Below are 23027 nucleotides of genomic sequence, written 5' to 3'. Positions count from 1 at the left end.
CCCGCCTCCTTCCTCTATCGCCTCCTGGCGGCCAGTTATGACGACAGCAGCACTGATTGATCAGATAGTAACAACAAAGTGAAACCAGCTGCTGTTACATAATATTTGTTGCCACCTTGTGGTACAATGCAGCTGCTGCTGTGACACTTAAAAAGCACAAAGACAAATCTTTTATAAACTTTCTTTTTTTTTTTTTTTAATAATTGCAAAGGCATTTCAAACACATTCATCTACTCTTTTTTTTTCTTGTGCATTAAACTATAATATTCTCACATTGGCACACGCTGCACAGTTACATCAAATAGACACTCACTATATGCATCATTTCAATAAAATAAATAAATAAAAATTTTTTTTTTAAATAGAAGTTTAGGAGATGAATCAGACTGTAGCTGATCAGGTTTCCGGTGTTAGTTAAAATGCCAACATTTCCAGAGCGGTGATATTTCTGAGGACTTCCAGCCTCACTGCCGCTCTCGCCTTCAAAATAATGGTCCCCCAATTACAAACGTATGTGGATACGTTTGTTTGGAGCAGCTGTCAGATTCCTGTGAGCATGACTCACTGCACTGAATCACATTACTCATATTCAGCTTTGCACCAGGGAGCCCACGGTGGGGGCAGGGATGACTACATATATGAAAACTGCCCCCTGTTCGCGTGTGTGTGGTTGTGTGTAGATGTTGTCACAAAACCACAACAACAAGCATTAAAACGCACAAAGTATAAAACACATGATGAAGAGAAGTTTTTTTTTTTTTTTTTTTGAATGAAACTATGACTCAAAAGTAAAGCAGCTGCCTCATCCGTGTAGGCAGCAATACATGGAAATGAAAAAAAACTCCTGTAGTAACAGTGTGTGTTGTTGTAGAAGGGTGTGTCTCCACAGTGTGTGTGTGTGTGTGTGTGTGTGTGTGTGTGTGTGTGTGCAGTAAAAGAGGAGGTCTTCTAAGACAAACTGAACCGAGTCTCTCCACCCTTTTTCTCAGCGCCACCGACCTACCTCATCCGTCAGACAGCTTTCTGTAAATCTACATTATATCGCTCATTGACCGGATAAGACTCTGCACCGGTTTATGAGGACTCTTTTTTTTCACTGCGGAAATCTCTCTGAAGCAAACACGGGACCGTCCGGCTGCTTGAAACCAGAAGTGCCAACCACAGGAATCGGTTTGAGAGTGCGTTGTCCAATTTCCCAATCTGTCTGAGAGAGAGAGAGGAGCTGAGAAGGCCTCTGCAGACTTCACCCTGTTCAGCCATGTACACAGCCGTGAGGAAGCTGGTTTTTACGGACTGCCGGTGCGCAGAAGATGCGTCCAAAACGTACGAGGAGCTGTTCGCCAAGCTGGACGCCAACCAGGATGGGAAGGTGGATGTGTCGGAGCTGAGGGCAGGCCTGGCTGCCATGGGCATCAAAACCGGGAAAGGAGCAGCTCAGGTAGAGCCATGGATGCAGTGTGCACAATATAATAATAATAATAATAACAATAATACACAGTATACACAGTGTGCACGTAAAGGCCTTGTAGGGGGAGAAAGTTGTCCCAAATACTGCATTCCTGAATGAACTGAGCAGGCTGGTTCCTCACTGTTAACCTCAATTACAAGCCTCAGATCAAGTAACTGAAGTACATGTACTCAAGATACTGCTGCATACTGTACTTCATTCACTTTAGTTCAAGAATGCAGGTAGTTGTTATTATTATTAATAACTGTGTTGGTTCAATGTTTGATAGGAAATATTTGGCACTTTTGCTTGATAAATGACTACTCAGTGGTAAAAAGTGTTATTAATTCATCAACTTTACTTACTTTACTTTACTGCACTGCACTTCGGACTATATGTATTTCACAGCAGCTGTTTAAAATGCTGCCACATACTTGCAATGTCACTAATTCAGAAACAATCCATTGCAATATAAAACTTTTTATTTAAAGAGCTGAGGTATCAGTGTCTCAGCACAAGGCCCCTTTAGTGGCTGTTTTGAAGCTTCCTTTAATATTACATGACCTTTATCAACAGACAGCCTTTGCCCATTGCTGTCATGGAAATGTAGATTTGATGTTTTATGAGCACTTTTAAGAACTTCTTGTCCATGTCGGCTTAAAAGTTGAGGTTCCTTCTTGAGATCGAAAACATCAGTTAGGAAAACAGTCCAGTTACTATCTGTGTTGGAGCTTTTCCATTACATCATATGATCTTCACTTTTAGCATGTCAAGCTAATTATATCTTCAACTACATTTTTTCTAAGTTTGGGAATTTTCCTTGATGCAGTAAAATCTTCAGTTCATGAGTTGTAATGAGCAGGGAGGTGAAACAGCTATTTCTGCCTCTCCCTCACTACAACCACTGAGGTGCCCTCGAGCAAGAGTCTACTCAGTGTCGAACAGACTGTGGTTGTTCAGGGAAGTTTGCAGGTGTATAAATGGGAGTGTGCAACATTCCCGTCTTCCCAGGTTAAATTATAAATAGTAATGGAGTCTGTGTTCCATCAGTTATGTTTTTAATCCTGAACGTAAACCCAGACTGTTAAACTGAAAACAGTCCCTTTAATGAAATGATGATGATGATGTTCTCACATTCATGAGTGTAATATGAAGAGGAGAGAGGGAGTTCATTATTTTCATGCACATCTTTTGTCTTCATTGTCCTGAATTTCTTAACAGTGAAGCAAATGGAGAAATCCAAAGTTGTAAAGTTGATATCCAAATTCAAGCTACGCCATCATGAGAGACTCATAACCTCAATTTAAGTCTAGTTTCCTCAGGCTTTCCTCACATATTTTTTCCTAATGGTAATAAATCACCCGGAGAAGAACTGTATCTCAGTAATCTGGTTTTCTCTTACTAGATAACAGCAAGCTCAGGCTGGTAAAGAGCAGAGTGGGTGATGAAAAGGTGTGCACGGATTTCTCAAACTGTGTCAAAGTTCAAACTGTTAAGTGTAGGTGAGCTTTTTATTGTGGGCTGTGACTTAAAGGGGACGGTCCCACCTTTACCAATCAAATAATCTTGCATTCCTCACACTCATTAGTGAGCCTGTTACCTGTAATAGTATGAGCCAGGAAGGAAGTAAAGAAGAGGCCAGAGCTGCTCCCCTATCAGGGAGCTATCTGTGCAATTACATGATAATGATATGACAAAGAGGGAACAAACATATGCACTGGCTGCTTTTCCAACAGCCTGATTTGGCCAGTAAAGTCCTTATGCATCAAAGTAATTCTTATTTTTTCATCCCATTAATTCATTTCTGCATGGATTGCTCATAGACACGCGGCTTGGATCAATTGCTGACTTGTGAAACGGTTCAATAGTAACACAGAGGACTGGCGTCAGCTGATCTCTTGAGGAACTGATCTTGAATCAGCGCATTTTTATGCAACATTACAGTGTAGCAAGACAACTGAATGAAATTCTTTCTTGGATAAGAAACAACTTCCTCTACAAACAACCACAATCTTTATCTACAGAACAAAAATCAGAGATAAATCATTGAAAGTAAAGCAAGAAATATAAAATCAAAAGGCAGCAGCGTAAAGCATGGAAGGGAAACATAATGACAGATAATTAGGCCAAGACATGGAGCTTACACAGGAAGTGAGAGCACATAAAGTGAAGAAGCATTTCTCAGCGCTATTTTGCCACCAACTGGCAGAAGCAGGCAGCTGCTGTTTGAGGAGTAGATGGCAGACTTACCTCATGTAACAGCACAACCAAAACCTCTGCCTTCCCTCAGTGAGCAGGTCCGACACCCAACAGCTAACAGACCTGGACGCTTTATGACATGAACAAACTGGATTGATAATATTTTGTTTTTATTTTCTTCAGAAAATTGTTTCCTCTGGAGACCAGGACAAAGATGAAGGGCTTGACTTCAGTGAGTTTACCAAATACCTAAAGGAGCATGAGAAGAAATTACGGCTGACCTTCAAGAGCTTGGACAAAAACAATGATGGTATGGTGTAATTTTGTTTTTCAGGAAAATTCATGTTTACGGATTTAACCACAGTACAAACAGTATTTGAATTAATGTTGAAAAATTACCTGAGAAGTAAAACTAAATGCTGGGAATTTTACATAACCTGTCATGGACTACTGTGTTTTTATTTCCAACAGGTCGAATAGACTCCATGGAGGTAAAGCAGTCGCTTGCAGATTTGGGAATGGAAATCACCAAGGAAGACGCAGAGAAGATCCTTAAAAGGTATTTCTGCTTATTTTGTAGATGCTTGTAAATGAGGTCCCCCTTTTGCAATATTTGGTGAGTTCTGCAACATGAACGTGAGTAAAATGTGGATCATAGTATAAACCTCATAATCTTTAACTAAAAGTGAAAGAAAGCAGTTTGAAGCTCAAGATGAAGGTTAAAGGGGGTGGCCAGTGTGAGGGGCTGATAACCCATTCAGAGTGTACATGGTACATGATAAAGAGCTGGAAGGAAGTCTGACCCAACTGGAGACAGTACGCTAATGTGCAGAAAGTGGTCTCAGACTTTTGGACCCCACTGTAAATGCAGAGGTAGCTCAGTCATGTATATGTTGCAGGACTGGATCCCAGTGGTTGACCAAACTATTATAGTCAGCCAGACAGTTTTAAAACTTTTATTGGTAAATATGGATGAGCAGGTCTTCAAGATACCGTGACACTAATCAGTCACACGGTTTTGTTGGTATAAAATTCGATTCCCTGCTTTCTGTACTGAAAGAACATGTCAGCGCAGGTAAACAGGCTGTGGTGACGTCCACAGGCTTCCTCCATCAGTTAAGGGATCAGTTTATAAAATACTGCAGTCATGTGAAATCGCAGCCTATTTTGGCTTTTACACATCTATGTAAAATAACATTGATATTATTTTTATTTCTTTCTGTCTTTCTTTGTATACATGTTAGTAAATATACTTATTTATAGTTTAACTTTTTGCTCTGTACCGAATATTATGAATTATTAACATTTGGATGTGCTTAAAGGTAATAGTTTCTTGTGATGTGACCTTTCCATCCTGCACCCCTGCTAGCAGAAATCATTTATTTGTTTTTTATTAAATGTAGATTGATATTTCCCAATCAATAATAATTATCATCATAATCAGAGGAGTTACAGTTGTTGACAAATACATAATTAAACACTAATATAGGCTTAGTTGGCACCGCTGCTTGTTCACAACAAATCATTTTTGATAGAGCAATGACCAATGGTGTCATATTTGCATCTGTAAGGCTGGGCCCTGCAGTCCAGCCAAAACATGTACTTATACACTGTATCTGCTTACAGCTTCATTACATTGTGTTATAAACCATTTATTAAATGTTTGTACACTGCTTATAAATGCTAAATGAAGGGGCCTAAATATCTGGTATCTGTACTGCCAATAGTACTAGATATATTTTAATTATCCTTTCAATAATAATTCCAGTGTCTCTCATCCAATCAAGATACTTGTTGACTGAAGTGATTGGTTAGATCCTGTTGCCACGGGGGAAACAAAAAAAACTGTCACACCTTAATTTCCTCCATTGCACTTGTACATTATGTGGAAGAAAAATGACCTTTTGTCTGTTTTACTGAAATGAAACTTGCCAGTAGCCAAGTTTGCTGCTTGCTTGGTAATGTTAAGTTAATTCTGGACAAAGGCAAATCAACATTTAGTTTCCAGCATTTAGATTCCCCCTCTTATAAATAGTAACGTGGAGAGGATATATACCATATTTAAGGCTTACTCCAAAGTCCTGGCATCATTTTACTTCTGTGCAAAATCACATTAATTTTTAAATTTGATTAAAAACAGGTTATTTTATCACCATAAGTGTAGGTATAGGTACAACATATAACATCATACTGTTTGTTGCTCTGCAAGTTAGTCCAGGTTTATGCAGAGGCTTGAGCAGTGTCATGTATTTGCATATACAAAGTTTGAAGCTGCAGTTGTACGGGAGTATACGCTACAGTGAGAAAGAGAAGTAAAGCAGGATGTGCATGACAATGACCCAGAGTGAAAGATTTTTTTGAAAACCTCAGGGTAACTGATGAATGTGCCACTCAGCTGAACTGACACAAAGGGGGGAAATAAAAGATCTACACTGAAGGCAGAGATTAATTGTAGAAGAGAGCAAAGGGGAAGTAGAGGAGCAGGTTTCCATATTCTTACAAATCTGTGAGAAAATATACAAAAATAAGCATAGAAATATTTCAGTCTTTCATTTTGTATCGTTTATTCTTTAATAGGTTTTTATATAAAGCTTATTACTGTTAAAATTGGTGGTGATTTGCATGACTTTACTCTGAATGACTTGTGACCTAATTCTTATTTGCATGTCTCTCACCACTACTATCTGTAAGCATTTGGCAAATCTCTCTCTCTCTCTCTCTCTCTCTCTCTGACTGAGCAGAAGTAAGGAGCAACTTAACTGGTCTAAAAAGTGAATGGAATTTGCAGCAGAGTATTAGCATCATTACTGAACCAGTTGTCTGTCTCCTTTGGCAGAGAGCTTGAGGGTATGACATGAAGTTTACAAGATAAACTCAAGATAAACTGTCACTTTTATCTTAATAAATTTAATGGTAATTACGTTGTCTAAAATGTAAATTAGTCCCTGATATGGGCTCCATGTTTGTCTCAAATATTCTGGACCGTAGCATGATTGGATGGTTAAACTTCTGACAATGTATTTATGGAAAAACTTGTCCTGATGGCCTAGGGGTTTAAGGTGTTAACCACAACAGCAACATGTCTGATTCAGGTCAGACAAGGGACCTTTGTTGTAACTCTACCCCCCTCTGCTCTTGTCAGCTCTCTCTATTCTTTATCATAATGTGTTTTTAAATAAAATCAGTTTATTTTCCAGCCCTATTTGGTGGTGTTTGCCTGTGTGCTCCAATCTATTTAACACTAATCAAAGTTGTTTTTTTTTTTTTTTTTACTTGCCTCATAATCAAAACAGATGGTTCCGGTTATGTGAGTCTGAAATAATGGGCCATTGAGTTCAGATATTAAAACAAAATAAAAATTTTAGATGAAGGAGGATGAACACATCTCAGCCGATCTTACCTTTGTTATACAGTATCGATGTGGACGGCACCATGACTGTGGACTGGAATGAATGGAGGGAGCACTTCCTGTTTAACCCAGCCACCAACCTGCAGGACATTATCCGCTACTGGAAGCACACCACGGTAAGAGGCAGCCATCAGTCAGGAACTACTCTGTGTCCATATGTTAGAGTGCGTGTGAGTGTGGGAGAGAACAGAGTTCATAAAGATGGATTTATTTTTTCAACACAGCAATACACACATAAAACACAGACCAAAAATAATGGCAACTTACAACCAAAGAAAACTAAGGTGTAACTCAGTATCCTGCAAATAATTTTAGTTACAGTATAACTTTTAATGAATGACACAGAGAATAATACTGAGTAAAGATGTGTTTTCATGGAGTGGACCCAACTTTAAAGCGAGTATTTATTAACTCCTTGTTAATGTCTCCTTCGTTTTTATGTGCTTACAATGAAGGGATGGTGCTAATGAATATTTGTTTTGTTTTCCGTGGAAGAGACAGTAACCTGATCCTAATTCCTTCATGCTGAGTCATTTTGCAGTCACGTATTCTCCTCAATGAACAGAGGCATGATTACAGCTCAGAAAATGAATTTGTCATTAAAAAGTATTTTAATTTATAACCTTAGTTTTGCTCTGGAGCCAAAACTAATCTGAGAAGGTTGAGGATGCTGTCACGTTGAAAAATAAATCACAAGTCAGAAACGCCATTTCAATTAAAATTGAAACGACGTGGAGGCAAAACAGTTTATTGTCCAACCTGTTCCTTCAGCGTCCTTCGTGTCTCAGACCTCACTTTGGGATCCAGCCCAGCACTGAAGGGGAAAGTTGTGAAAGAGAGTTGTGAGCTGATGCAGGATTTGGCTGAGGGTTTTGGCAGCAGATCAGTACCTCTGCGTCAACAGATTACGTTCATTCATTTGCAGGGGAGAGGTGAGAAAAGGAGGGGCAGACGTAGAGAAGAGCATGATGGGAGGAGGAGACTATGAAGAGTTTGTAATTTCTGGATGCGATCAAGTCTGTACTGTAAAGAAAAAGAGGGTGACACTGGTGAAGAAGTTTGACATTTTAATGATGACCTTTTCGTGGAAAAAGAAGTTAATTCACAAGTCATTTTATTAATGACAACCTTGGCTGCGACTCTTACCACGTTTAGACGAATTTCCAAGTGTGGATCGTTGGCTACATGGAACTAACACTGTGACATGTACAGTTCTTGCATGCCAGGTCCAGTCAATGGCTAATCTCTGACGTTCGCTGCCTCTGTTCACTGGCACAACCTCAGAGGTTAAATAAACCCGTAGCTGCTCAGCTTGGCAGAGATGAGCTAATTTCAGTCTGACCTGTGGGGGGGATTAGCTCGTCAGCGGGATTGGGACAGGTCGACGAGAGAGGAAGTGAGTCTAGAACAGGACAGTCCAGGAGAGAGGAGGCTGAGATGAGGGATCCGTGAGACTGAAACAGTGGTTTGTGACATCTATGGCAGTGAGAGCTTCTCATCACCTCCAGTATTCACACCGATGGTTATTAGCCACTCTGTATAGAGCGTTTCTCACCTCAGGCTGGATTGGATCTGCAGACACTTGGCATCTGACTGGGCACCTTATTCGAATCGTTTAAAGGCTCCAGATCAGTTTAGAGGGGGGGCTTGTACGATACTGGAACTACATCGTCCGGATTAGCAGCTTTAGCAAAGGCGTGAGATGGCCATGGCTCTGCTGCAGCCTCAGCAGCAGCAACACCAGAGAAACTGGTTTTTCATCGACTTTGAAGATGACGGGGCGATCTATGAGGTGGAGGTGGACATGGTAGGTGTGTTTGAGTTAATAACCAGGTGGTAAACTGAAATGAAAGAGTCAATACACAAAGTATTTTTACAGTAGAGCTGTGGGGTGAACAATAATTCTGGTTTAGCATGAATTGGTGTATGTGTCAGCCAGGAATTAACAATAATCTGCAGTGTAGAAATCCCAGAGATATGTTTGTACACGTTAATACAGAAATAGTGACTCATTGTAAAATATTCCGCCCAACACATTTCCTGTTCACAATCCTATATTAAATTAATTTAAGGGATCCTTAGCAAAAATGTCTGACTATGTCTACAATGAATATTGAATATTGAACATGAATATATATATATATATATTGTTATTCCAGTGGTGGGTGGACTCCACTTTATAATCACAATGCACATACTAGTTCTAGAAGACCTTTAGTTTGTGAGTTTGTTTTCCCTAATAGCCGAGTATACTGGAAATGGTAATAGCAACATTAACATTTAAGTTATTCTGTCGCACTCCAATACAACAGGTTATAATGTTAAGTTCTTGTTGCAGCAGAAAAATGTTCATTCAGCTGATTTTGAGGATGTAGTTGTTGTGGAGCAGTTTATTTGGACTGATCTATAACACTCACAAACAGCCACACAGATCATCTTAGAATTAGATCCCTGCATCTCTGTCAAAGTCTCAGTTCACAGGAACGTTTTGAGATTCACAAAGTTGGTGTTTTATCACACAAGGCCCGCAAATGTTCATGTTGTTGGTTGTGTATATATGATAACAGATTATATTCCATTTCCCAATCTCAGTGTAGTTGCTCGTGTGTTATTCATGTGTCACATGTCTATTTGTGGTTTGACAGAAAAGACTTTGCCAGTAGTCTGGAGTAGTCAGTGCACAGGAAAATATTATAAAAATATTAATAGTAAATTAATAACTAAGAGAAAGCCTTCTTGTCACATGAGAATTTGTCCACATTTTTTAAATTTTTTTATTTTACTGATACAAGCAGTTTTCTAAAACGCTCTGCAGTGATGTCATTAATCTCTCAGCAAGGTCCTGCAGTTATGCAAGATTTTGGATGAGGACACTGTGTGTGCCTGGCATTAGGTTCAAGGTGAAGCCATGAGTCAAACTGTGGTTTGGAGGCGGTGAGTTAAAATGCATCTCAGTCCCTGAGAACCTAACCACAGGTGAGGATTTCAGATACACATCTATCTAAAACTACATAAAGAGAGCGACCTTCTCGAAATGATGAAAATATATTCAATTTTCATCAGCAGATAAAACCCCTACTATCTCCCGTTATGATGATCAGAGGAAGACTTGGTCGCTTGAGCTGTTTTGCTATTGTTGACAAGAAAACAACTCGCTGAGAATGAGACGAGAGGCGGCGATAAAACAGCTGTGACAAACTAAGAAAACAGTGATGGCATTTATAAGCAGGTGAGCTAATGTAGCTCATCAGGTGCTGTGGATGCGGAGCTAACATCGACGTTACTTCCGGGAATGCTAATGTTTCGTCCTCCAGGTGTTAGCTAAACACAGACCACGGTGAACGACAGTACTCTCACATAAACAGTGAGGAGTGTTTTTACCTGGGTGGACCCGCAGTTAGCCGCAGTGATGCTGGGTTAGCAGGAAGATGCTGGAGTGGTTCTCCTCACTGGAAATGCTAACTGGACTGACCGAGGTGAGCCAGCGTGTCACCATGGTAACTGTATCCCAAAGATGGCGGCTGCTGTGGCCTCAAAAAGCACTGAAGACATAACAATTAAAAATGTATGACGAAAAACTAAATGACAAAACTAATGCCTGGAAGAGTAAAAGACTAAAACTAAATCAAAAGCAGTTGCCCAAATGAACACTTTAAGACGTTTAACCCAGTATCCAACGAATGCCCTTGACTGTGATTTAATTGTATTCTGTTGTGGGTAGGTGCTGGACATTGGGGACAGCCTCACCATCCCAGATGAGTTCACCGAGGAGGAGAAGACCACTGGTTTGTGGTGGAAGCAGCTGGCGGCAGGAGCCATGGCCGGTGCTGTGTCCCGAACAGGAACCGCCCCACTGGACAGAATGAAGGTCTTCATGCAGGTGTGTCTTATCGCTTTTTATTGATCATTTACTTTATAAATCATATTTTGAATGATGTTGTCGCACTCTTAATGGGACCACACCTCATTCAGACCAGACTAAAATGTGGTTTAATCAAAACAGGGTGCAGTTTTAATACGCTGAAGAGCGTGCCATAAAAATATAATGGTACCACGTATGATCATACTTGTGTTGTTTTCTGAAATGGCACAGAGCTACAATAGAATATGAAGAGGATGTACAAGTATATAATGCAGCAAAAGTGCAAATAATTCCCTTATTTTGGAGGTTAAGTCATGGCTTACAGTTTAAAGGCGTTTTTATTTACAGGTGCATGCTTCTAAGAGCAACAAAATCAGCCTGGTCGGTGGTTTCAAGCAAATGTTAAAAGAAGGAGGTGTGACGTCTCTGTGGAGAGGAAACGGTATAAACGTGCTGAAGATCGCCCCCGAGACGGCCATCAAGTTCATGGCCTATGAGCAGGTAAATTCATTTCACTTTCACCTCAGGCTTGTTTGTCTGCAGTCACCCTAATAAAAATGAATTATATTTTGCTTTTTAATGGTGCTATTAATGTTGATACATCATTCATCAATTTCCTTGAGCAGCACATATCAGGTGATGTAACTTTTTTACTATCAAAGATCATCATGTTTTACCATAGCAATGCAGTTTCAGCTGGAGTTGATGACTGACTTTTTGTCACTTCTTGTTTGATGATCCTGAATAGAGTTATTGAGTAGTTATGCCTCAGTCCTGTGTTCACTGTGTTTCATCAGTATAAGAAACTGCTGTCCAGTGAGCCAGGGAAGATAAAGACCCACGAGAGGTTCATATCTGGATCACTGGCTGGAGCCACAGCGCAAACTGCTATCTACCCCATGGAGGTGAGCAGAGATGTAGCTACAACAGCAGAGAAATATGGAGGGTTTGTGTGTCTGTATTTGTGGTAGCAATATTTACAGGCGCCACAGGACAAACAACCTTCTACAACTTGTGGAGACATGACTGCTAAATGTGGCATTATTTTATAGAAAATGTATTTTCATAAATATCTTAGTTAGGTCTACATTTTTTTTTAGCCTGAATAACTTTGTATGTTGTGCCTTTAATGTGAAACAGTGAAAAGTAACACAGATATCTTCCCCTTTAAGATAAAGAAGCTTTGTTGTTAGTATTAGAACAGTTAAGTATTTAGTGCTCACTAACTATATCTTTGAGCTGTGGCTATAAAAGGTTAGTAGTGTCCTTCATGGAGAATGGAGGCCAAAGTCAAAGTGCTGCCTGGTGAAACATAGTGATAATTTCTGTCTATTCAGGTGATGAAAACCCGTCTGACCCTGAGGAAGACGGGGCAGTACTCAGGAATGTTTGACTGTGCCAAGAAAATCCTGAAAAAGGAGGGAGTGAAGGCGTTTTACAAGGGCTACGTTCCCAATATTCTGGGCATCATTCCCTACGCTGGGATAGATCTGGCAGTATACGAGGTATTTGAACGAATCTCACCTGGAGAATATAGATGTAAACTTCCACTGTCATACACATTTGTCTATAAACATAAAAAGCTGCCATGTGGTGTATTCTGTAGAAGCCATACGATGAGTTTGTTATGTATGGAAAAGCTGAGACACCCTTCTCACACATACTGTGTATCCATCCTCAGAGCTTGAAGAACTTGTGGTTGTCCAAATACGCCAAAGACACAGCTAACCCAGGTGTTCTGGTGCTGCTTGGCTGTGGTACCATATCCAGCACATGTGGCCAGTTAGCCAGCTACCCTCTGGCCCTGATCCGCACCAGGATGCAGGCACAAGGTATGATGAACCAAACTTAGTATAAAGTAACAGAGGAAATGGAATTGCTTAGGCAAAGTACAAGTACCTCAAAATCATGCTTAAATAGAGTTGAGTAAATGTACCTTGTTACATTCCACGGATGGGAATAGCCTGGGAAAAGCATATAGTGTTGCTAAGGTAAAAACTGAGTAAACACCACTCAGTGTTATATATGTAATTAGCCAGTATATATTCCTCTGACAGTGTTCTGTTGGCAGGCTGGAGTGTGTTTCATTATTCTACACAAGATAGGTTCAAAGATGGCTCATAAGCCGCAAGAAAAATGACTGATTGTGCTCCGTATTTGGACACGATGGATTTGGAATAAAACAATGAGAATAGTGCTGACATTCCTCTTTAATCTGAGGGCATTTAAAACTGTTATTTGGAGGTCATTTTAGGTCATTTGGAGGTCAGCTGTTGTCCTGTTTGGGGAGATGATGTGGATGTAAACACACTTAAAGACAGCTCTGTAATGTCAGTTATTGTTTCAATTAAAAACCACTGTGCTGCCATAAGGAGATAATAAAATATGTTACAGTCCAAATATATAAGCATTGAACATGACAAGAATCCAGAAGTGTCACAAACTTCAGTTTTCCTTTATTGTCTGATTTGAAATCTCTTTTCCCAGCTTCTTTGGAGGGCTCAGAGCAGCTGCCGATGAACCGGATGGTGAAGAAGATTCTGGAAAAGGAAGGCTTCTTTGGACTTTACCGTGGCATCCTCCCCAATTTCATGAAGGTCATACCGGCTGTCAGCATCAGCTACGTGGTGTATGAGTACATGCGGTCGGGCCTGGGGATTCAGAAGTAGGCAGCAGAGTCCTGAGTGTGTAATGATGTGCAGCAATGTCGTATTTCAAAAACACTTCCCTACTTACACGTTAGGGAAACTGTCATATTAAGAACTTGTTTACCTGTAGTTCACCGACTTCTGGACTCAGACTGCTGCAGATAGAGCCACTGTAGAAGTTTTAAAGTGATTGCAGGACTTTGGCTAAACTGTTGAGCCCCACAAAAACGCTGTTTAGAAAATCCTGCAGCACTCGCATAATAATTATAAATAAGACTCCTACAGTGCTTCCATCTGTATGGAGTTTATCCAGGCTGCATTTATGATGCACCCGAAGATTTAAATGCACTGTGGGTCTCAGCGCAGAGTTTGGGTCAACAGACTTTCCATGTAATCAACCAAAGAAGTGGATATTGAGATTTTTTGGAAACACAAACACTTGGAGAGGTTTTTTTTTTTTTTTTTTATTTCAAGACATTTTTGTTTGGTTTAATTGTTGGTTTGAGTAGAAATGTCACAGTTTTTATAAAAGTCATTTAAGTATGGATCCTGTTGATGTCACTTCACCAGAAATGGGTCACATGTTCCTGATATTTGACCAGAAAGCACCTTATTGTACCAGTCCTGATTCTGATGGGAAGATATGGCAAGATATCACCTGCTGAATTGGAATAACAAAATTTTTCTATCTCTTCTCTGTGATTGTCAAAAGTAATCAGAGCAAAGGTTAAAATGTCTCATTGTTGGTTTAATTCCAGCTTTATACAGCTCCCCTGAATATTGTGTCAGAAATCTGAGGGACCTTTCAAAGTGCAATAATGTATTTACACATTGGACATTTGCTGTTAATGTTTGAGACAGGTATGTGTTTTTTTTGAGAATTGATTTCACTCAAGTGTTGTTGGTCCCACAAACCAAAGGTCTCCTTTGTATCGGACATTATTATGGCACCTTTTCAGTGAATTTGGTAACCAGGGAAGCAATGTGCCTTATGTGATTTCTCTCACATGTCTGTGGACTTCTCCACCCTCCATTTTTCTTGCCTTTCTTTCCAATATTTGGTTAATTAGATGCTGGTGTTTACAGTAATAAAAGCATTTGAATACACACGAGAAGATGTGAGTGCATTTATTTTTTAGCTCATTATGGTTCAAATGTATTTTAATTTTAATGAATATATTCAAACCTCCATGTATTTTAAACTGAGCACCGGCTCTAACCGGAGCCCTGTGTGTTGTGCCATCTGATAGTGTGCAGTCGACCCTGAGGCTTTAAGCACAGATTACTCCAGTTCAGATCTTATGTAATACAATTTTCCCCAGTGATGTCAGTACTCCTGACTTTAGCTGTCTGATCCTAAGCATGTAAAAGGACACAGTCAGAGTAGCTCAGCTAATTTGTAATACTACACTAACAAAGGGACTGAGAGAAAAGAATTGGTTTTCATCCATCCAGTTGCTGCTGTACAAAGTTAATCAACAGAATAACTTCGGTCAAAACACCAAACATTGGTAAGTGTTCTGTTTTCATAACCTTATTTACCACCTCTAGGTGTCCTCAAAAACAGATTCAAGGTATCATTTTGTAAATGATTTGAAAAAAAAAAAAATGTTGACTGAATGATCTTCTACACATAGAGTCTTTAGTATAATGAGGAAACATACTGTTGTCCTTATGGAGAAAGTAAGATCATGTAATTGCAACCGATTTGTGAAAGACAGGCGCACATGAAATGGATTTTTTTGTTCTGTTTTGATTTTACAGAGTCTCGTCCAGCTTTACAGTTGTAAACATTTTTTTACAATTTAATCTGCAAAAAATCTCTTTTCTGGATAGATTCCCTTTATTATGAGTGTACCCAGTAGAGAAAAAAATGCCACAGTGGTTACGATGGCGCAAAGGGCTTTTAACCAGCTGGGGTAAGTGGGAAGCAGAGACAGATCATAATGCAGTGTGACTCCAAGTCCCATAATAACCATGGTAGTCGCAGGAACGATGCTGTCGCTCATCAGCATGGCCACCCAGGCTAACAGGGGGGGAACCACACTGTTGGCCAGGTTTATCCAGTCCGGTTTGGCTGGGCTGCTCTCGGGGAGAGAAAATCCCCAGCGTGATCCACCCAGGAAAGAAATGATGGAGGCCCCGTAGGCTGACTGTGCAAAGGCCAGTTCTGGGACGTAGCTCTCAGTCACAGCCATAAGCAGAGTAGGGCACACAAAGGGGATCAGTCCTGCAAACCCCAGGTACAAGGCAGGTTTGGGACCATCCCACAAGTGCTTCATTTCATAGCGCAGCAGATCCAGCTCTCTGGGAGGAGGTTGAGGCTTCAGTCGCTTCTTAAACCTCACAGCAGAAGAGTGGAAATGTTGGTTCCTCGTGAGAAATGGAGCAACATGGGTTTGAGTTTTCATGCAGGGCTCAGTCTTCACTAAACCACGGACACCAGGGGATTTTAAAATTCCATTGTCTCTTTCTGTAGATGGCAGCCTTGCTGATGAGGCCCAGCAGGTCTGCAGGAAGCCAGATCTGCTATCAGAAGCTCCAGTCAGGGCTGATGTCCAGTATCTTTGTGGAGGACCTGCCCAGTGCAATACCTGAGACATAAAAAAATAAAAAATCATTCATTAAATTCTACTTTTAAGATTATTTTTTTGAGAATGTGAACAATGGTGCTTTGGAAGCTGGTATATAAAAAATGTTCCTTTACCTTCTGGGCACCAAAGATGCTTCTTCTAAATATGACAGTGAGCATCTAAAAAATAAAACAGAGGTCAAGTTAGGCAGAACAGACACAATAAAGGCTAATTTACTCAGATGAGACAAAAAAAGACATGAAAATTAAAATAAGAATATAAAAGAATGACATGTACAAAGGATTAGGGCTGCAACAAATGATGATTTTAAGTACTGATAGATCTCCAAATTAGTTTTGAAATTACTTATTTGGTCTACAAATTGTGAGAAATGGTGAAAAATGCCCATAATAGTTTCCCTGAGCCCAATCTGACGTGTACAAGTTGGTTGTTTTGTGCGACCAGCAGCTAAAAACCCAATTATATCCAGTTTACTATCATAGAAGACAAGGCAAACCAGAGAATATTTACATTTAAGAAGCTGGAAGCAGTGATTTTTGGCTTTTTTTTTTTCTTTATAAATGTACCTTAACAATTTATTACTTCACTGCAGATTATTTTTCTGTCTATCGGGTAACTGATGAATTAATTCAGATCTGAAATGAATGTAAAAAAATTACATGTAAATGAGAACAAAACGGACATATTAAATATTTTACACCAAATCCCGCAAAAAAAAACAAAAAACAAAAAAAAACAAACAAACGACTTAAAAATGCTTCCGGTTTGAACAGGACTTTGTGCATCTAGAAAATAGTGCCCTTTAATGAGCAACCCTGTTCGCCTCCACACAGAGGTGCGTCTGTCTCAGCGTTTGACCCTTGACCCACGACGTCGCTAAATTAACGGCTAACGCTGCGCAGCTGAAGCCTCACGATATAAACCACACTCTTGTAACACGGACACTGCAATTACCTCTGTTTCAGGATAAAACCTTCATTCTTTAGACACAGTTAACAGCCTCCGCGGGGTCAGTCAGTAGGAAGCCGGCCGAGCTTGAGCTGGTACCACGGTTTATTTCTTCCGTGTTCGCCAAGGTCCGTCCCGGTCTCCCTACCGTCAGTTCCGCCACAATACAGCGAGTCCTGATTGAAGCAGGCTAGTTTAATGAATAAGTATTAAAAAAAAAAAAAAAACATTTAAATATTTTTTTATTTTTTTTATTTTTTTACTGTTGTTACTTTTGTTTTTACTTGTGCTTTTATTAGCAGCCATATTGATGAATGTTATTTTGGAACCAACTAAATTATTTTAAAAAAGGCTTCACCTTTATGTTACATTTGTTTAAATTTTAAAGATTGCATTGTTAAATGAGCGCATTTTATGTTATAAAACTGTTAAACCACAGAGTTAAATTACAACTCTAAATTACAACTGCTTCATGGACTGACATGGTTTTATTTTCTGTTCTTTTAAAAATCTCAATCATGCAACTTTGTCAGTCTTGCTCTGCTTCTGTATCTGACTTTGTGGTGAGCTTTCTATTTTCAAAAAGTAAACTGAACATGTTTTATGTGACAGAACAGTCTCTTAGGATAATGAACTCGCTTAAAGTCCAGATGGGTGCAGAACAGGTTTCTAAAAATTGGAGCATCAAAGAGGGTGTGCTATACATGATTATGAATGATAGTAAACTTCATGAACTTTAAATAAGTTGTTTATATATCTATTTATATGTAGTACTGACATGTTCTGTCTGAGGCCGTGTTTGATTGTGTGATTGTGTTTTAGAGTCCATCATAGCACAGACACAGCTCTGGTTAAGGTTACCAATGATCTCCTCATAGCCTCAGACAATGGACTTGTCTCTGTACTTGTCCTACTAGATCTTAGTGCTGCATTTGACACCATTGATCATAAGATTTTATTACAGAGACTAGAGCATATGGTCGGCATCAAAGGAACCGCACTAAGCTGGTTTAAGTCATATCTGTCAGATAGACTCCAGTTTGTTCATGTTAATAATGACTCCTCTATCATAACTAAAGTCAGTCGTGGAGTTCCACAAGGTTCTGTGCTAGGACCAATGCTCTTCAGTCTATATATGCTTCCTCTGGGAAACATTATTAGGAGGCACCAGATGAATTTCCATTGTTACGCAGATGACACCCAGCTGTACTTATCCATGAAGCCAGGTGAGACTAACCAGGTAGCCAAGCTTCAGGTGTGTCTTAAGGACATAAAAACCTGGATGACCAGTAATTTCTTACTCTTAAATTCAGACAAAACTGAAGTTATTGTAATTGGCCCAAAACACCTCAGAGATACACTATGTGATAATATACTGACTCTGGATGACATCACCTTGGCCTCCAGAGCTACAGTCAGAAACCTTGGTGTCATTTTTGACCAGGACTTGTCCTTTACTTCACATATAAAGCAAGTCTCTAGGACAGCCTTCTTCCACCTGCGCAATATTGCTAAAATCAGACCCATTCTATGTCTAAAGGATGCTGAAAAACTAGTTCATGCATTTGTTACCTCAAGACTGGACTACTGTAACTCTTTATTGTCAGGATGTCCCAAAAATTCAGTAAAAAGCCTCCAACTGATCCAGAATGCGTCAGCACGAGTACTGACAGGAACTAGGAAACGGGATCACATCTCTCCTGTGTTAGCCTCTCTGCATTGGCTCCCTGTAAAATCCAGGATAGAATTTAAAATCCTCCTCCTCACCTACAAAGCCATTAATGGTCAGGCACCATCGTACCTTGGAGAGCTTATAGTTCCCTATTTTCCCAATAGGACACTTCGCTCTCTAAATGCAGGTCAACCTGTGGTTCCCAGAGTTTGTAAGAGTAGAATGGGGGGCAGAGCCTTCAGCTATCAGGCTCCTCTCCTGTGGAACCAGCTCCCAGTGTGGGTTCGGGAGGCAGACCCCCTCTCTACCTTTAAGATCAGGCTTAAAACTGTCCTGTTTAGTAAAGCTTATAGTTAGGGCTGGCTCGGGTATGTCCTGACCCATCCCTTAGCTATGCTGCTATAGAGCTAGACTGCTGGGGGATTCCCATGATGCACTGGGCGCTCTCTCTCTATTTCTGTCTCTCTCCCCCTCTCTCTCTCGATAACTTCATGCCATTAACTTTGTATTTTTTCTCTCCCGTAGTTTGTGCTTCTCCTCTCTCTCCCTCTCTCTGTCCTCATTCTGCAGGTATCTCTGCCTCGGGAGCAGCAGGATCCAGATCCACCACTACTCATCTTTACCATTAACCACTGTTACCTGTCATTATTATTGATAACACCATTACCGACACAGCTGTTCCTGGTCTCTCTCTCTCTCTCTCTTCTCTCCTCTCTCCTCCCCCCACCCCCTCTTTTTATCTCCTCCTAAACCCAACCGGTCGAGGCAGCCCCCCCCACCCTGAGCCCGGTTCTGTTGGAGGTTTCTTCCTGTTAAAAGGGAGTTTTTCCTCCCCCCTGTCGCCAAGCGCTTGCTCTTTGTGGGAACTGTTGGGTTTTTTTCTGTAACAAAGTAAGGTCTTGACCTTACCCTGTAAAGTGCCTTGAGATAATGTATATTATGATTTGGAGCTATACAAATAAAACTGAATTGAATTGAATTGATTAAATCAAATGGCCACTGGTGCACCATGGGTATGTGGTTTACACAGGCAAAAGAATCACTTCCTTGTGTTTTCCTCATTGATTTATTTATCCATGAGCGAGCAAACAAAGGAACATGTCTCCTTCTGCCTCTCCTGCTCTGGTAAAAAAAAACCATCGCCCACCCAGGTGCATGCTGGTCCTAAACCATTCTACCTACCTAAATACCCTCATGTGCCCCTGATGTGACCCAAATACACAAAAAACTACTTAACCAAACCCATCTGTACTAAATAAGCAAAGAACTAAAAACGAACAAAGAGACTATTATCCAAAAAACTAAAAAAAAATCAATTAAAGGAATCCAAACTCATAACAAATGGATCAGCTTCATGTTTTTGAAACTGGGATAGGTTTTACATCTGTCATGAATGCAACATCACTGAATGGGAGTACTTCCTGCACATGCACATGACTACTCATTCGGGTGAAAGATGTTTATATACAAAACATAACATAACAAACACAACTAACAAATACAAGCAATCTCCCCTTGATTCTTCATGATTCATCACTGTAAGATGTCCTGATAGAAGCTGAGTCCAGTGATAGTTCTCTGTGAGGGAAACACAGAGAAGAGCTCTAATGTAGACCTGCTGATCCTCATCTGCATTTGCTCTGCACAGAATTCTGGCAGGTTCAGTACCTTCCTAATGGGGCCTGATTGTTTTAAAAAGCAACTCTTAACATGCAGATTTGATTTATCAATGTATCATAAATCATACAGTAGTTTCAAGTGTTGTAAACATTGTTCATTTTCTGATCAAAATTTCTCAACTTTTCTCATTTCCCTGTCCCAATGAATCATCAGGAAGGACCTAAACACGAGACATTTTTGTTTTCCCATGGTTACATACACTAAAATGTTGTCATATGTATATATTATTTCACTTTTTTTCTTAGAAATCTCTGTTGTGCAATCATACATTGTTTAAACTCAGAATACTGGGAGATCACAGAGTTTCCAATAACCCTAAAAACTGCATATCTCAGAGGGTCTTTGTGTCATTTATGCCCTGTCAGTCCTAACCACACTGGCCTGCTTCAGGTTTCCACCGCCCTGACAGCTGCAACCCGGTAAGAAATCCCAGCAGACTCTGACTCTGACACAGATTTTAACAGATTGTCTTTAAGACTTAAAAATATACTTCCTGACTAGGCACCAGAGGGTGCATCAGTCTTTCTGGGGCATTGAAAATATGAAAAGTAAAACCCACATTAGCCACACAGTGAAACTGTATTCTTCAGACATTTAAGTTTCTGATTAAAATGATCAATACTATATATAGAGGCGTACCAGCTGTGGCGGAAGAAATACTCAGATCTTTAAGTAAAAGTTGTAATACTATAGTGTAGAAATACTCTGCTAAAAGTATTGCACTTAAAAGTTTAGTCAACAGTACAAAAGTAAAAATAGTTCATGTGCAGAATGACATGAAGGATAAAGCTTATATTATATTAATGGATTGCAATTATTAGTCTAGCATAGTTTATCATATCAATTCCTGGGCAGATTGACACAAACACTTAATCTAATGCAATTAAGATCCAAACAGCAATACTAAATCATAAATCATAATCAATAAATGTATAAATGTATAAATAATGTATAAATAAATAATCATACATTTAGAAACATGCCAACTTTGTTTTTAGTCTGTAATTCTTTGTTTTCACTGAAGAAACATTCTAATATGATATCTAACAATCTAATTTGTGAATGTGACCAAACATACTGATATGTAATTATAATTATTTGGTCTGTTTTAAACAAATAACTGCAAGTAAATATGTGGATTCAGTTACTGGACCTTGTGGTAGGTTGTTTGTACAGAGCTCCGCCAAAATACTATTATTTTTAGGGGTAAAAGTGTGTTTTAGTTGCTGTACATGTCGTCTCTAACGAGCAGCAAGTTTAGTTTATTTTATTTCGTTTTGTTTCAGTGTAACAAACAAGGTGACTTCAACACTGACACTTCATCAGCATCCTCTGGTGCCAACTAGTGATGTGCGATACCACTGATTTCCTTTCCGACCCGATACCAAGTGATACCGAGGCTGGTATCGCCGATATCCATATGATACCGGGACAAAAGCTGAATATGTTCAGAGGAGGGAAACAATAAGTAGGCTATAACCATTTCAAATAAGACATCAGACAACTCTTTATTTTTTAATAATAAAGAAAAATACATCCAGTTCACCATTTAGCACTTTCAAATTGTCAAAAGAAGATGTCCCACAGACCAAGACACTTAAAAGTTGCATGTTAATTGACACTTCAGCATCTGAATCAGGCTTCCTTGAAAACGCTTAATAACTGGTAAACATGCTCTCCTGTTAGCATCGTTAGCACAGCTGAGTGTCTGGGCATCTTGCTTAAAGGCTAACCAAAGGCTAATTCATTTTTCAGGCTAATTTGCTAGTTAAGTAACAAACCATATATGGTGAGCGCAGTCATTGATATGTGGTAGTTAGAGCTAATATATGAATAAAATAACACCAGAATTTCCAACACCTAAAAGAGCACATTCTGTTAGTCAATTAACCACAAGTCATATTAAATGTTTTATATTTCCATTAAAAAAAAACCTCCCAAACACCACAAACACAGCCCAGAGGTCAGGGTCAGTAACTCTGAGGTGATACTGTGTCATGTGATCACCTCTCAGGTGTCTGACGGTGTTTGTGGTGATGTCACAGCAGCTCACAGCAGCCCATAGAGACTGCGCAGCAGTGTCACTCCCATCATGCCTTTGGGCAATGAGAACGAGCGAAAAACGTTCTCGATCTGGCGCTGCGCGTTCACGAGTGCGTTCATTGTGTGCGCATCCTCCTGAACTTTGATTTATCAGTCAGAAACTGTTGCTGAGTGACTCTCAGTGCTGCACAATGGAGACAACAAACATGTTTACAAGGTCTTTCACCTGCATTTATTTAGGTTTGTTATTCTGAGTTTACTGTGTGTGCAATCACCACTGGAAGTGATCAAACACTCATCAACCTCATATCATTGTACAGGCTTTATATCTGAAATGAATTCAAGCTCTTGCTGACTGAGAAGAAGAGTGCGTTTAGGTGAGGGATCCAGGTGGAGCTGCAGAGGAGCAGACTCAGCTGATGGAGATTCACGCCCACAGATAAATTCTTTAAATCATGTGTCTGGTAATTTCCATTGAGTTGTATTGATATAAGACACAGACGGTAAAACAAGCTGCTGCCACTG

The 23027-nt window shown here is 39.8% G+C and overlaps 2 protein-coding genes across 2 annotated transcripts; one reads left to right on the top strand and one right to left on the bottom strand.

Moving 5' to 3' along the window:
* The first annotated feature begins 922 nt into the window (after positions 1 to 922).
* Positions 923 to 14672, top strand: slc25a24 (solute carrier family 25 member 24). The gene is made up of 10 exons (XM_071486487.1): positions 923 to 1438; positions 3830 to 3956; positions 4118 to 4205; positions 7060 to 7171; positions 10777 to 10935; positions 11266 to 11418; positions 11715 to 11822; positions 12255 to 12422; positions 12599 to 12749; positions 13405 to 14672. Exons 1-10 carry the CDS (start codon positions 1259 to 1261, stop codon positions 13584 to 13586), a joined length of 1428 nt encoding a protein of 475 aa, XP_071342588.1. The 5' UTR covers positions 923 to 1258; the 3' UTR covers positions 13587 to 14672.
* A 521-nt stretch (positions 14673 to 15193) lies between these two features.
* LOC139626215 (transmembrane protein 69-like) lies at positions 15194 to 17249 on the bottom strand. The gene is made up of 3 exons (XM_071486488.1): positions 17114 to 17249; positions 16273 to 16317; positions 15194 to 16159 (listed from the first exon to the last, which is right to left on the bottom strand). The coding sequence occupies exons 2-3, from the start codon at positions 16315 to 16317 to the stop codon at positions 15371 to 15373; spliced, it is 834 nt and encodes a 277-aa protein (XP_071342589.1). The 5' UTR covers positions 17114 to 17249; the 3' UTR covers positions 15194 to 15370.
* Positions 17250 to 23027: the final 5778 nt, after the last annotated feature.

Source organism: Trachinotus anak, unplaced genomic scaffold, assembly GCF_046630095.1.
Source record: "Trachinotus anak isolate AG129_WGS33_773 ecotype Australia unplaced genomic scaffold, CSIRO_AGI_Tana_v1 ptg000010l, whole genome shotgun sequence".
NCBI classification, from domain to species: Eukaryota; Metazoa; Chordata; class Actinopteri; order Carangiformes; family Carangidae; genus Trachinotus; species Trachinotus anak.
The sequence above is the reverse complement of the archived record's forward strand: the minus strand, read 5'-3'. Positions and strand labels throughout refer to the sequence as shown.

Excerpts from the sequence above, each read along its gene's own strand:
- LOC139626215 (XM_071486488.1), bottom strand. The coding sequence starts at position 16,317 with ATGCTCACTGTCATATTTAGAAGAAGCATCTTTGGTGCCCAGAAG. Across the intron at positions 16,160-16,272 it reads GCATCTTTGGTGCCCAGAAG|GTATTGCACTGGGCAGGTCC; the intron begins GTAAAGGAACAT and ends TTTATGTCTCAG.
- slc25a24 (XM_071486487.1), top strand. The coding sequence starts at position 1,259 with ATGTACACAGCCGTGAGGAAGCTGGTTTTTACGGACTGCCGGTGCGCA. Across the intron at positions 1,439-3,829 it reads CCGGGAAAGGAGCAGCTCAG|AAAATTGTTTCCTCTGGAGA; the intron begins GTAGAGCCATGG and ends TATTTTCTTCAG. Across the intron at positions 12,750-13,404 it reads CACCAGGATGCAGGCACAAG|CTTCTTTGGAGGGCTCAGAG; the intron begins GTATGATGAACC and ends CTCTTTTCCCAG.